General features: G+C 55.7%; 2 protein-coding genes across 2 annotated transcripts; both read left to right on the forward strand.

Moving 5' to 3' along the window:
• The first annotated feature begins 223 nt into the window (after positions 1–223).
• SYT5 (synaptotagmin 5) lies at positions 224–6,604 on the forward strand. Its single transcript, XM_036275316.1, has 9 exons — positions 224–353; positions 1,402–1,525; positions 2,050–2,222; positions 3,829–3,966; positions 4,072–4,239; positions 4,539–4,706; positions 4,938–5,055; positions 5,329–5,462; positions 6,044–6,604. The coding sequence occupies exons 2-9, from the start codon at positions 1,447–1,449 to the stop codon at positions 6,242–6,244; spliced, it is 1,179 nt and encodes a 392-aa protein (XP_036131209.1). The 5' UTR covers positions 224–353; positions 1,402–1,446; the 3' UTR covers positions 6,245–6,604.
• A 2,079-nt stretch (positions 6,605–8,683) lies between these two features.
• Positions 8,684–14,635, forward strand: DNAAF3 (dynein axonemal assembly factor 3). The gene is given in 13 exon segments (XM_036274888.1): positions 8,684–8,762; positions 8,765–8,812; positions 8,875–9,000; positions 9,284–9,426; positions 10,269–10,362; positions 11,565–11,722; positions 12,027–12,209; positions 12,308–12,433; positions 12,540–12,662; positions 12,885–13,014; positions 13,842–13,956; positions 14,054–14,128; positions 14,227–14,635. Coding segments are annotated over 13 exon segments (1,809 nt in total).
• The last annotated feature ends 13 nt before the right edge of the window (positions 14,636–14,648 follow it).

The following is a 14,648-nucleotide window of genomic DNA, read 5'->3' on the forward strand; positions in this document are numbered from 1 at the left end:
GGTTCTTTGGGTAATACAGGAGGTGGGCAAAGGGGTGGCTGGACTAGAAGGCAGAAAATCCTGGGGGACCAGGACGAATATGCCTGGTGGTTCCTGGCTGGGGGCGGGGCAAGGGGCGGGACGGGGCTCTCCTCCTACTCGGGACTGAACACGCACGCGCTGGCACGCGCGCACACACACGCACACACACACACACACACACTCCACACACACGCCGGCCCATCTCCGCCCAGCCGCGCCCCCGCCCCACCGCGCTCCACTATCAGCACCGCGGACAGCGCCATCCGCCTGCGTCAGTCAGGGCCGGCGCCTCAGTGTCTCCTGGGGAGGGTCTTGTCCAGCTGCTTGGGCAGGTAAGGAGCTGCGGGGACCCCTCCCTCAGCCCCATCCTCATTCCCATCCCTAGAGGGACAGGATGTGGGGGATATGGGGCACCCTGGGAAGCATCCACAGAGGGAGTGGGAGGGCTGGAGCCTGAACCCGGAGACAGGTGTGGGGACAAAGAGCCAGAGGGGAGGGAGGAGCAGGTAGGAACAGGCGCGGGGAGAGAGTGGGCGCCCCCGGGAGACGGAGACCACACAACAGGCAGAGGGAGACACAAGGGGGAGCGGCGAGAGACCCTTGGGGGAACGGACAGAACTAGGGAGTCCAGAGGAGGGGTGGAGGCCGGGCGGCCACGAGGACAGCTGTGAAGACAGGGCTCGGGGCGCGCGGGAGAGACCAAAGGCCGAGAAGGATGTGGGAGCTCCGCAGAAGCAGCGGGGCAAGTCCCTGACCCCCACGCTCCTCGAAAGAGTGGGAGAGAAAGAGACTGAGTCTCCGCCCCCAGGGCCAGAGGTGAAGGAGGGGCCAGCTGTGGGCTCCTGGACCGACGGGCAAGGCCGTCCCTCCCCACCCTGGTTCTTCCCGGGTCCGGGTCTGGGTTTCCAGGCCCAACAGACAGCGGAGCCAGCCGACCCCCCGGACACTAGGCTTCAGTGCGTAAGCCCCGCCCGTTGCCGTGGTAACAGGCCGTTGCCGGGGCAACCAGAGTGGCTCCCACCCTGCCCGAGCCGAGCCAGGTGTTGCTCTGGGCAACTGGGTGCTCTGGTTCCCACGCTGGCCTTCGCCCATTTCCGATTCGGGTCCTGGAGAAGCGCAAGGAAAGGGCAAAAGTCAGCAAGATTCCTGCGGGGACCTGGGACCTGGGGGACGTCCCTTTCGGAAGGAACTAACTAGGTCCCGGAACGCACCTCCCTCATGCTCGCTCCGTCGCGGGGAGGCTGAAACTACAACCCCCAACATGCCTCGCGGCGGCTGCCCGATTCCTATGCCGTCGCTTGCCCAGAGTGTTGATGGGAATTGTAGTTCTTGGTTGTTGGAAGGACTCAATGATTTCATGGGGTGGGCGTGGGGGGCTAGGGCGCTCGGGTGCCTCCGCAGAAACGATCATAGGACCCTGCTGCCATGATTCCCGAGCCCCCAACCCCGGGGCCTCCAGCGCCTGACACGCCTCCGGATTCGAGTCGCATCGGCCACGGCCTTGGTGAGCTAGACCCGGGGCTGGAGCGGAGGGAAAGCCCGGTCAGGATGCACTGGGGAGGGATTTCCACGAGTGTACTCGGTTGGCGGGCTGGAAAATCCGGGTGGGATCGTAGTCGGAATCCTGAACTGGAATGGAAATGAAATGGAAAAAGAACAGGTTTGCTACAAACAAAAACAAAAACAATGAGAACCCGACTGCTGGGCGTAGAATCAAACGGGCTCTTGGACTGGTAAACTGGAGGGAAACAGGCCTGGGGAGGGGTTGAGGCTTCTAAGAACATCAGGAGTTGAGCATAAAAATGAGAATGGAGGTAGAAGGGATAGGCAAAAAAATCAGAAGGCTGGGTGAGGGCATCAAATCGCTTTATAGGTGAGATGAGTTGGAAGGAAAACGTGGGAATAAAACGGTAGGGATATGGCTGGAGGAAAAACAAGGCCAGGATTGCAGCCTCCGCATGTCACCTGGACGGACCCAGCTGGCTTGCTTCCTAGGGGCTTGATTCTGTTGTGCTCCGTCCTCTGCAGTGCCCCCCTGGGCCCTGGCCACAATCGTGCTGGTGTCAGGCTTCCTCGTCTTCAGCTGCTGTTTTTGTCTGTACCGGAAGCGTTGTCGAAGGCGGATGGGCAAGAAGAGCCAGGCCCAAGCCCAGGTCCACCTTCAGGAAGTAAAGGAACTGGGCCGGAGTTACATAGACAAGGTGTGGCCTGGCCCGGTCCCCGCTGTCCTGCTCCTTTCTGCACCCCCGCTCCTCCCCATGGCCCAGCAGCCTCAGCCCCTGCTCCCTTCCCTCCTATGCCCACCTTATTTGCCCATCTGCTCTGTGTGTCTAGCCCCAGACTGGACCCTGGGAACCTGGAGATGGACTAGACCTAGTCACCAATCACAAGAACCTTACAGTTTGGTGAGGAAGTCAGACACTCCCAGGTTCACAAAGCAAGGTGGTATGCGCCCCCTCAGAGGCAGTACTGAGCATATGGGAGCCCAGAGAAAGAAACACTTGACAGACTAGAAGGTCCCAGAAGGCTTCCCGGCGGAGGTGACGTCTGTGCCGAGACCTGGGGGACACCCAGAGTTAACTGAGAGCAGAGGGAAGGACATTCCAGCTCAAAGGGAGAGCGTATCCAGATTCTCAGGCGTAGTTGGGGAACAATGAGTCATTTTCACAATGGGTGGGGGGCACATACTGTGCTCTAGAGTGAGGTGGTGGGAGAACCAGCAGTGTCCACATAGTGAGGGCAATAGGGAGCCATGGAAGGTTTGAGCAGGACAAGGACAGGGTCAGATGTGCGTTAGATGAACCCCCAGGAATTCATGTGGAGGACAGACCTGGGGCAAGGAGACTAAGGAGGAGGTCATATAGCAGTGCTGAGAGGATGAAGGAACCATGAGTTAAAAGAAACTACCGGAGTGGCAAATGGAAGGTTGCAAGTGCAAGGACCTGAGCGCGCATGAGGTCTCTGAATGCAAAGTGCAATGATTATCACCTGGGATCAGAGAGCCCTGGGTTTCCACCCAGCTGTGCGGCCTTGGGGTATTCACTGTTCCTCTCTGAGCCTCAAGTTCGTGGTCCATAACTGGTATTTCTCCTCTTCCCTTCGTAACAAGTAACTGTTACAATCCTTACCCATAGTGATGCCCTTTAGGGTTCTGGTGTCCAATTTCCACCCCTATCCCTGAAGCCGGTGACTTCCAAAGACCATTGCATCGGAATCCCCTCCGGTGCTCCTTGAAAGGCAAATTCTGGATCTTGCACCAAACCCACTGAATCAGAGGCTCTGGAGTGAAGGCATTTTGCCACACTGATCAGGGGAATCTGATTTACGCTAAATTTTGAAGATTGGTGGCTTAGGTGAAGGAGATGTCTGATTTTGCTGTTCTAGTTTAGAATGGTAAATACACGGTAAAGATGCCATTTCCCCTCCGTATTTTGCCACCTCAAAACAATGTAGCAATTTGCACAACCCCAATACATCATTGGCATGTAAAATAAAACCTACAGCCTCCTTCCTGAAGGCGGGAGACACTTACTCTGGGTTTTCTGGGCTACCATGGCTGCCTGTTTCACCACTATCTAGCCCCAACTATAGCAGACATCACTAATCAAACACTGAAAAACACGACACCATGTGTTGCTGTGGTTATTCCCTGCCCGTGGCAGGCATCACTAATAGAACACTAACTCTGCTTAGCCAGCAAGGGCTCAGGTATAGCCTTGAGATACCTGAGTCTCCCTTGGTTTCTGAGCCCAGAAGATGACATTCTCAGGGGAAGAGCTCACCTGCTCTTGTCCCTGGCTCCTTAAGGTGCAACCGGAGGTGGAAGAGCTGGAGCCGACCCTCTCCGGGCAAGGGCAGCAGGTGGGGCAAGGGCAGCAGGTGGCAGACAAGCATGAGCTCGGACGATTGCAGTACTCACTGGATTATGATTTCCAGAGTGGCCAGGTGGGTGTGGAGGAGGGGGGAGCTTTGGAGGGGTGGGCCCCAGGAGGAGGGGGAGGTTTTGGAGGGTAGGGAAGCTAAGACTGGACGCCCCTCCTTGCTGTACAGCTGCTGGTAGGCATCCTGCAAGCCGAGGGGTTGGCAGCCTTGGATCTGGGCGGCTCTTCCGACCCCTATGTGCGGGTTTACCTGCTGCCAGACAAGCGGAGGCGGCATGAGACCAAGGTGCATCGGCAGACACTGAACCCACACTTTGGGGAGACCTTTGCCTTCAAGGTGAGCACCTGGCCTCTGCCCCACACTCGACAGCCTCCCTCAGTCCCTGGAACACTGGGGACCGACCCCTTCAGCTCAGGTGGCAGCTACCAGCTTTGGCCCCTGGGTTGTCCCTTTGGGGCACTCCTGACCCCTGGGCTGTTCCCTTGGTCTGGGTTGTCCCACTTGGTTTCCATGGCCCACCCCCTTCAACTGGGCCCCTCGCTGTCCCTCTCATCGCCTTCCACCCTGACGTGCTGTGCCCCACTTCCTTCCGACTTCCGACTCTCCACCTGTGCCCTCTGCGCTCCCCCACCCAGGTCCCCTACGTGGAGCTGGGAGGCAGGGTGCTGGTCATGGCGGTGTACGACTTTGACCGCTTCTCCCGCAACGATGCCATTGGGGAGGTGCGAGTCCCCATGAGCTCCGTGGACTTGGGGAGGCCAGTGCTGGCCTGGCGGGAGCTGCACACGGCTCCGAGGGAGGAGGTGAGCACGCGTGGCCACGCCCCCGCGGCTGGGCCCGCCCACTGCAGCCCTGGGCCAATCAGATCATAGGCCTTTCGGAACCCGGCTCCAGCCCATGCACCTGCTGCAGAGGGATACCTCCAAGGGCTCTCCCGGTGCTAACTATGGACCATCCCATCCGAAGCAGAGGGGGGGAGGCAGGGAAGAAGGGTCGCAAAGGGGATGGTTGATGGGTTCCTTTTCATCTTTTAGCAGGAGAAACTAGGGGACATCTGCTTCTCCCTCCGTTATGTCCCCACTGCCGGAAAGCTCACCGTCATCGTCCTGGAGGCTAAAAACCTGAAGAAGATGGATGTCGGAGGGCTGTCAGGTGTGCGGGAAGCAAGGAAATGGTGGTGGTGCGGGGGGGGGGGGGGCGTCCTCTGGCTAAGGTTGACAATTTCTGGGCCTGAAGGACCCTTGGGGAAAAGGGAGGGCCAGGCTGCCATGGAAAGATATAGATTTGATTTGGGCACACAAAGGAGACCTGGAGGGCGCACGGGCATCGCTATGTTGTTCCAAAGCAGTATCACGCACCCCCCCCCCAATCCGATCCTCTCACTAAGCAGTGGGGAGCTCTAAGACTCCTCCTCCCTCTCCCCAGATCCGTATGTCAAGGTTCACCTGCTGCAGGGCGGCAAAAAGGTGCGGAAAAAGAAAACGACCATCAAGAAGAACACGCTGAACCCCTATTACAACGAGGCCTTCAGCTTCGAGGTGCCCTGTGACCAGGTCCAGGTGAGCCGGACCTGCCCGAGACCCTCCAGAACAGCCCTGGACCCTTAGAAACGCCGTTGTTAGAGGAGGGAGCCTGTATCTACCTCCAGAAGCCAGGGCCTGGGGTGGTCTCAGGCTGTGTTCCCAATTTCCTTCTAGGAGAAGCAGGTGACCCTGCCCCATAGACAAGACCACGATGCCCCGCCCCCTCAGGAGCCACGGTTACTAAGAAAAAGAGACTTCTCCACAACCCTTTAGAGATAGGTCCCTCCACTCACTTAAGAGTCTTGGAGGTTTGTCCCCCGTTAGGAAGCAGCGCCCTAAGGAGGCGCCTAACAATCCCTTAGCAACGGGGTCCTGAGGGTTTCTAGCCTGTGGATCGCGCAGGAAGAAAGACTGCAGAACCCCTAACTGAAGGGCTCTCCCCCCTCACTTGCCCCACCCCCTTTCAGCCGAGCTCCAGGTGCGTTTGAACCCAGGGACCTAACAAGGCCCCCAGGACTCTTAGAAGGAGGGCTTTCCTTAGCAATGCTACCCAAGTCCCTCCCAGTGCCAACGTGCCTGCACCCTCCTGCCTCCTCTTCCTCTCCTGCCCACCCCAGAAGGTCCAGGTGGAGCTGACCGTGCTGGACTATGACAAGCTGGGCCAGAACGAGGCCATCGGGAGGGTGGCTGTCGGAGCAGCGGTCGGCGGAGCTGGCCTGCGGCACTGGGCAGACATGCTGGCCAACCCTCGGCGGCCCATTGCCCAGTGGCACTCACTGCGACCCCCTGACCGAGTGAGGCCACAGCCTGCTCCCTGACCCCACCTTAAAGCCCCTGATCCCAGATTCCTGGCCAAAGCCATGCCTAGGCCCACCCTTAAGCCTTCTCTGAGTACTAACCCTCCCACCCTCACCCCTCCACCCCAACCATCTGACCCATTCCTGCCTTCTCACCCCTCCTTGGTATGCCAATCATGACCCTAAGACCACAATAGATTGCCAATTCCTCCAACACACACACCCAGAAGCCCCCAGGGACTCCTGGGGGAGGGGAACAGCTTGGCCTTCCCCCACCCCACCCAGGGTCTCTCCCTCTGCTTTGACAATCAGTGATCCAATCTTACTGTCCCCTTCACCCCACACAGGATCATCCATCCTGTCCCCAGTCTCATTCCTGTCCTGCTCCTGGGGCCAAATAAATACTCAGCAACATTGGTGGCTTGACTGGGTGCTCCTTGTTGGGAAGTGGGCAAGGGCAAGGGCCAGGGCCAGGGCCCGGGAGGGAGCCTCACCTCCAGGGGTGGGGTCACACAAGGGCAGGGGAAGGGCTGCCCATCCTCGGAACATACTGAGGGAAATTCACCCTCCCACCTATCCACTGATTCATCCATTCATTCCTTCATTTATTCACTCACTCACGCCTCTGAGTGCTGGGAGGGGTCGATGAGAATTTGCTTAGTCAGGAATTTATCATGACTTGTCTAAGGTCATGTACCTGGGTGAGGAGAGGAGGCAGAGAGCCAAGGTACTCTGATCTGGAGACATGGCTCATTCAATTCCCTGACCTCGTGGAACTCACAGACAAGTTCTTCCCCAGCCAAGGCCCCTCAGCCAGCATGTAACAAGACAACATGTAAACCCAGGCATGTCTGACACCAACAGCCACATTGTCAAGCATTCTGATGTCAGGTCCCTCAAATATAAAGTAGTGGGAATCACAGGGTGAACTGTTGTGTCCATTCTGCTGGGAAGGCAGGAACAGAACTCAGAGGATGATCCCCAGTGGGGCTTGGAAGGATGAGCTGGGTTTTTCCAAGCAAAGAATACAGTCCTGGAGGCAGGAGAGGACTTGAGTGCTTCCTGTGATGTGCTGTTACCAACTTTCTGAAGCCCTAGTGTGTAGTTTGCCCATTCCCATGGTGTAAATACTTCTACTGTGGCTTATTTCAAGCCCCCAATGTGAAGTCATCAAATATGGAGTTGAGATGTCTACTAGCACACCAACATGTAGTATTTCCCAGGGTCAGGAGGAGGATCCTCAAATTTAAGGCAAAGCCAATCAAACAAACAAAACCTCCAAAACAAAACATTCAGTAGTCAAGATAAATAGTACTTATACAATGTTTTATTTATTTTTTATTTTTTATCCTCACCCGAGGACATTTTTCCATTTTTTGTACAGATAGAGTGGGAGGGAGAGAGAGGAAGAGATAGAGAGAGAGAAACATCGATGTGAAAGGGACACATCGAGTGGCTGCCACCGCACGACCAACCAGGGCCGGGGACAAACTGCAACTGAAGTACGTGCCCTTAGCAGGAACCGAACCCGGGTCTCTCTGGACCGCAGGCCGACGCTCTAACCGCTGAGCCAAACTGGCCAGGGCAATGTTTTAAAATATTAATGCAAAAATAAAGAAATTCACAATGGACAAAATATAAAAACTTTAAAGCAGGATCTGGCCTTGCTCTTGGACCACTGTGTCTCATGCTAATCCTGGCCCTGGTTCTAATAAAACTTTATTTACAAAGATAGACAGCTATGGTCACAATTTATCAATTTCATATTTGTAACTATTGCATTAAACTAGTGCCCTGGCCAGTGTGGCTGAGTTAGTTGGAGCGTCGTCCCATGCACCAAAAGGTGGTCGGTTCGATTTCGAGTTCGATCTCTGTGTGGGAGGCAATCTCTCTCTCTCTCTCAAAAAAAAAAAAAAAAAAAAATTCCTTTATACAGGTATAATAGAGCTAAACAACCTTAAGACCATAATAGTAATATAGTAAAATAAAAAGTGATGAGTTTTGAGTATTACCTTTATTTTATTTTAAATTTTTATTCATTTTAGAGAGAGTTGAAGGAAAAAGGAGAGAGAGGTAGAAACATCGATGAGAGAGAACATGCCTCCTGCATGCCCCCCACTGGAGATTTGGTTCACAACCTAGGCATGTGCCCTGAGGGGGAAGGGGACACAAACGTCTATAGTTTAAGGCCTAGGCCACTTCAATGTAATTTGAATTAATGAAGATTCCGTCAATTCCTTCTAATTTTCAAGCCCAGGCTTCATCCATACTAGACATTTGGACCTCCCCAGGCTCCGCCCCAGCCTCTTCCAGCACCGTCGTCTTGACAACCGCGTCCTTACGCCCTCCTTTCTGGCACGCAATGGGAGAGTGAAGCCACGCTCCCATTGGCGCAAAGTTTGAAGTAGGCGGGTTCCGCTCGCTCACATTGGTGAATTGATAGAGGCGGTGCCAGTCCGCATGCTCCCATTGGCTAATTGATCAAAAAGGGCGGGGACTACGGGCAGCAGTTGCGGAGCCCGGGTGGGACCGCAGGTCAGCACCTAGAAGGGAGGGAGGGGAAGTCCCGGGATATTTGGAAGGATAAAGGTGAGGCAGGTGTCACCTGGAGGAAAGGGGCGGTGAGAGGGGACTGGGTGGGCGACGCAGAGACGATATTTGGGGATCCCCTGGATGTCTGTCCGGCAGGGCGATGACCACACCGGCAGGCTCGGGCACGGGCTTCGGCTCGGTGTCCTGGTGGGGCCTGTCCCCGGCGCTGGACCTGCAGGCTGAGAGTAAGTCCCCACCCCAGGACCACATCTGTCACAGCGGCTACCTTCACAGCCTGGCAGATAGTGCGCTAACGTTCTCCGAGGTTCCAACGGCGCGGTCGCCCCCAAGTGGACAGCTCCGGTAGCGTCTCCTGGACTACGAGTACCAGAATGCTTAGAGGCACAGCTCCCTTTAGAATCTAGACTGGAGGTGCAAGGCCTCCTGGGATATGTAGTCCATCTTGCTGGGGTCGGTTGCAGAAGGCGCTTTGAGGCCACCAACCCTAGCCCGCTGTCGCCTTGCCAGGTCCTCCTGTGGACCCAGACTCGCAGGCCAAGACAGAGCACGGGACCCTCGAGCTAGACGTGCTGCTGCTGGGTTCCGTGGATGGGCGCCACCTGCTTCGAACCCTGGCCCAGGCATCACTCTGGCCTCGCAGGAGGTTCCACGTGAGCTGGGATTCTGGGGTGTGAAAGGAGGATGACGAAGCTGAGAGTCCAGATTTCTGAGACCTTGAGGGAGGAGGAAGTGGGAGGCCTGGACCCCTAGGTCTGAGGGAGGTGGAAGCTGGGAGCCCCAACCCATGCGTCCTAAGGAAAGAAGTGTCCGGGGTTGGGGACTCCTGGGTTCAAGTGGGAGAAAGAAAGTCTAAGGACAGGGACTCCTGTGTAGTGGTGGGGAGGAGGGTTCTGAGAGCCCAGACTCTTGTGTTTAATTTTTTTTTTTTATCCTCACTCGAGGACATTTTTTGCATTTATCTTCAGATAAAGCAGGAGGGAGAGAGGGAAGAAGAGAGAGAGAAAAAAACATCGATGTGAGAGAGAGAGACACGTCCAGTGGTCGCCACCCACACGACCCCACCTGGGGCCAGGGACAAACTGCAACCGAGGTAGGTGCCCTTAGCGGGAACCAAAGTGGGGTGTTGGGCCCTGGTTGGTTTTGCTCAGCGGTTAGAGCATCCGCCCGTGGACCAAAGAGTCACGAGTTTGATTCCAGTCAAGGGCACATACCTCGGTTGTGGTTCAGTCCCTGGCCCTGGCCGGGGTTGTCGGGAGGCAACCAATGTGCCTCTCTTGCATCAATGTTTCTCTCTCTCCCCCTCCCACTCTATCTAAAGATAAATGGAAAAATATCCTCGGGTGAGGATTGACAAATAATAATAAATAAAGTGTGTGTGTGTGGGGGGGGTTGGTGTACAGGACTCCTGGGTCCTGTAGGAGGAGGGGGCTGCGGTCTTCTAGGAACCAGAGACACAGATCCCAGAATTATTCTGCCCCGTCCATCTTTCCAGTTCTATGTGCTGGAGAATAATCTGGAAGCTGTGGCCCGACACATGCTGTTCTTCAACCTAGCCCTGGAGGATCCTGAGAAGATGGGGCTGCAAGGTCAGTTGCAAGGACCAGGGCGTTCTGGTCCCCAATTCCTCCCACATTCCTGCAGGGATTCTGGCTTTCCCATGGTGCAATGAAAAACTTTGGACATTGCTCCCTATTTCATCATTTACTCACTTATTTGAAAGAATTTCAAGAGAAAATCTACACAAAACTCTCAGAACAGTACATGGCACAGCGTAAGCATTCAAAACCTCCTACAGTGGGAGAAGTCCAAAATAGATCAGGGGGCTTCCTGAGAGCTAGTGAGTTCGCAGACGTGGGGAGGGTCTGGCTGAGCTGAGCTCAGTCCTGCCCCAAGCCTCCCACAGTAAGAAGTGTGAATCCCAGGGAGCCAGCCTGGAGGAGGTAGCCTCCGAAGTGAGACTAAAAGGAGAAGGAAAAAGGAAGATGGGCAGGGAGACAGAAAGTGATGTTTCTCAGTAACAACGTCAGCTTGGCACCTAGAGCAAAGACTGGGCTCAGACAAGCTGTGTTCAAATCCTGGTTTTGCTCCACAGAGCACTTTCAAGGAGTCAACGGGAGAAAAAAATGCATAGCTCCTGCCTTCTGATATAGACTCAGTACATCTTAGCAATTATTATGATCACGAGTAAGGATGGTAGCTGTCATTAATAGCCCAGGCATTCATAATACATTGCACACAATTTACACTGCGCTTTGTATAAAGCTCTTAACCAACAAGGACTAAACTAATCTTACCTATATCTATCTAACTAAAGGTATAAAGTCCTCTTTTATAAGGTTCTCAAACAACTAAGATGAAACAGTTTACATAGCTATATTGATATAGATATATATGTCTACAACTAAAAGCACATCGTTTTCTCTTATAAAATCCTTAACTAAAATTAAACAATCTGTAACATTTTAACACACATGCATCCCCACCTCCTTCCTTTTCTCTTTTAGAACAAGGGAAATGTGAACGTGGAATTCAGGATGGGGTTGCCTGGGGGCGGGGAATAGGCGAGGAGACCTGGTGAGGTGTCAGTTATTCTTTGCATTCTAGCTGCTGCCAGTGCGTGGGGTTTGCGGGGTCCCTTGTGTTTATTAAATGACTAATGATACGATTCTATAAAGAAGGCGTGTGTCATATGGAATCGGTCATTCTATAAACAGGGTATGAGACACTGCTCTCATTTCTGGGCCCACTCCTCTGCTCCCCCGACTACTTTTCACTCCCTTCCCCGCAGAGAGGAGTGAGACTTTCCTGGAAGTGTGGGGGAACTCGCTGCTGCGCCCCCCGGTGGCCGCCTTTGTGCGCGCCCAGGCAGACCGCCTGGCGCGCCTGGTTCCGGAGCCCGACTGCCTGGCGGAGCAGCTGCCCTGGCTCAGCCTGGGCGCCCTGAAGGTGCCTCCGTCCGGCCTCCTGCCTGGGATCTGGGTGGCCACGGGGATAATGGAGATGGGCGGTCCAACACGTTCTGCATTGATGGAGTGAGCTAGAAGCTCGGGGGTTTGAATTCCAGCTCCCCAGCGCCCACCCTGGGATTTGACCGAGGGGGTGGCTTCTATTCTGAGCCTCAGTTCCTTCATCGGAGGGACGAGAGAACGGTGCCCGCACCCTGGGGTGGAAGTGAGGGTCAAGCAGGAAAGGCCACTCTCCCTGCAGCCCCTTGCCCTCACTCTCCCCCCACGCGTGCCTGGATGTGCAGTTCCGTGAGCGCGACGCCCTGGAAGCCGTGTTCCGCTTCTGGGCTGGTGCGGAGAAAGGACCCGAGGCCTTCCCCATGAGCCGCCTCTGGGACTTGAGAATACGACACTACCTGGGTTCCCGCTACGACGCCCGGCGTGGTGTCAGCGACTGGGACCTGCACATGAAGCTGCATGACCGTGGGGTGAGATCCCCAGTCCTGGGTGTGGAGGAGGGAGGGCCAACCAAGGTCCCGTCTACTGGATTCACGGAGGCTTCTCTTCTTTCTACCCCTATCCCCAGGCCCGAGTCATCCACATCAATGAGTTCAGGCGCTGGAGGGACACAGGCGTCGCCTTTGAACTCAGAGACTCCAGCGCCTACCAGGTGCCCAACCGGACTATGGCGTCCGGTCGCCTTCTGAGCCACGTGCGTGCCCACCCCCTGCCTTGGCTTGCTCCTTCTTTTGGGGGGACCCAGAAGACCGGGTCCCCAACGTCGACTTCACCTGCCTCCTCAACCCCTGCTTTCCCAGCGCGGGGAGCGCGTGGCAGCGCGAGGGTACTGGGGGGACATCGCCACGGGACCTTTCGTAGCCTTTGGCATCGAAACGGATGATGAGAGTCTCCTGCGGACCAGCAACGGGCAGCCGGTCAAGGTGTGCTGCACCTGGATGGGTTCGCAAAGCCCCGCCTCTACGCCCCGCCCCCTCCTGAGCTCCGCCTCCCCGAGCTAGGCTCCACCCCTCTCCACTTCCTAAACCCAGTCCCAGGAATCCGAGCTCTCGGCTCAGATGATTGGGGGTGGGAGGGGTGGTGTACTCCGAGCTCCCTGCCACTGTGGTCCTAACCCAGCGTCTGGCTGCGCCCCCTCTGCCCAGACTGCTGGCGATATCACGCAGCACAATGTGACAGAGCTGTTCCGCGCTCTGGCCGCCTGGGGGTACCCGAGCACCGCCCAGGGAGACCCCGAGGAGGTGTCAGACAAGGCGAATGGAACCCAGGAGTCTGGTAAGGGAGGGACTCAGCTCTCCTCCTAGAGATGGGAGGTCGAGATTGGGTGATGATGTGGACACAACATCTCCTGGGGTGAGTGGGACCCAGACCCTATCCTGGGCTTTTGGCTCCAGGTGTTTCGAGTAGCAGCATGGACTGATTTGGTTCCCAGTGCCTGGATGAGTGGGCACCCTTCTTAATGGTTTCTTTAAATATTTTTTATTGATTGATTTTTAGAGAGACGAAGGGAGCGAGAGAGAGAGAGAGAGAGAGAGAGAAACATCGATTTGTTGTTCCACCCATTTATGCATTCATTGGTTGGTTCTTGTATGTGCCCTGAAGGGGGATTGAACCCACAACCTTGGTGTATGGGACTATGCCCTAACTAACTGAGCTACCCAGCTAGGGACTCTCTCTTCTCTTTGTATCTCTCTCCCTTTCCTAAGTCCTGGCACCATTCTCAGCGTTCTGAATTACAGTGGTTCAATTCTGATCCTACCGGCAAAAAGCTAAGAGGCTGAGAACATTCTAACACGGTGCTGGGTCCCAGGTCACTTTTGGAGAGACAGCCCTCTCCCCAAATCTGATCATGCTTCTTCACCACCCCTAACCTGCCCCTTCCCCATGTCTGGATGCCCTGTCTGGCCATGGGCCACCCTCTTTCCTTCTCTTGAGTCTCAGTTGTCTGGTCTGTAAAATGGGTTTCTGCCTACTGGGAGAACCATCCCAGAGTTTTCCAGGAATCCACCTGAGAGAAAGGATGAGAAAGGGCTTCAAGATGGCCAAGTAGTGTGATCTGCGAGCTTTGTGTGTCTGCCTCACTAACTGCTGGTCTTCCCCAGCAGCCTCCTGCCCAGAATCCTTCACTGTTCACTTCCTGCCCCTTGGTTCTGCCCAGGCCCTGCACTATAAGAGCTGCTACAAGGGTCGGTTCCAGCTTCTCTACGTGGCCTGTGGGTAAGAGGACCTGGGGTGTCCTATGCTTCCCTCCCCAGCCCCTCCTCCTGTAAGACCTGAAACTCTGAGCCTAAGTCCTCCTGTTTTCTCTCGGAAGGATGGTCCATCTTCTCAGCCCTGAGCTCGGGGCCTGTGTGGCCCCTGGAGGACACCTGATTGTGGAATTAGCCCGGTGAGTCAGTGGAGCACAGGGCAAGGGACCAGGTTGGCACCCCCCCAAAAAAAACAAAACAAAACTGTGTCCCCTAACATGCCGCTTCTGAATCTCAGATATCTGGTGGACGTGCGGCAGGAGCAGCTGCAGGCGTTCTCTGACCGTGTTGGGGAGCTGGCTCAGGCAGCTGGGTTCACCCCACAGCCTGGGGCCAGGTCCTCTGAGACCTTCGCGCGCTTCTGCAAGACTGGGGACTCTGCTCCGGTGGCCTCAGTGGTGGAACCCAGGACCCAGCCCTGTGAAGTCCTGGTCCCGCCCCCTGAAGTCCTGGTCCCGCCCCTTGAAGTCCTGGCCCCACCCCCTGAGGCAACAAACCAGTCCTCTGAGGACCTGACCCAGCTGCTCCAAGGTCAAACCCCACTCTCGGAACCCCTCAAACTGTCCTCAGAGTCTCAGGCTTCTTCACTCAAGGCATTGGCTTCGCCCACGGAGAGTCAGACCCCCAAACCAGAGAGTCTGACCTGACCCTCAGAGACCA

The sequence above is a fragment of the Molossus molossus genome, unplaced genomic scaffold (assembly GCF_014108415.1).
Source record: "Molossus molossus isolate mMolMol1 unplaced genomic scaffold, mMolMol1.p scaffold_m16_p_21, whole genome shotgun sequence".
Classification (NCBI taxonomy): Eukaryota; Metazoa; Chordata; class Mammalia; order Chiroptera; family Molossidae; genus Molossus; species Molossus molossus.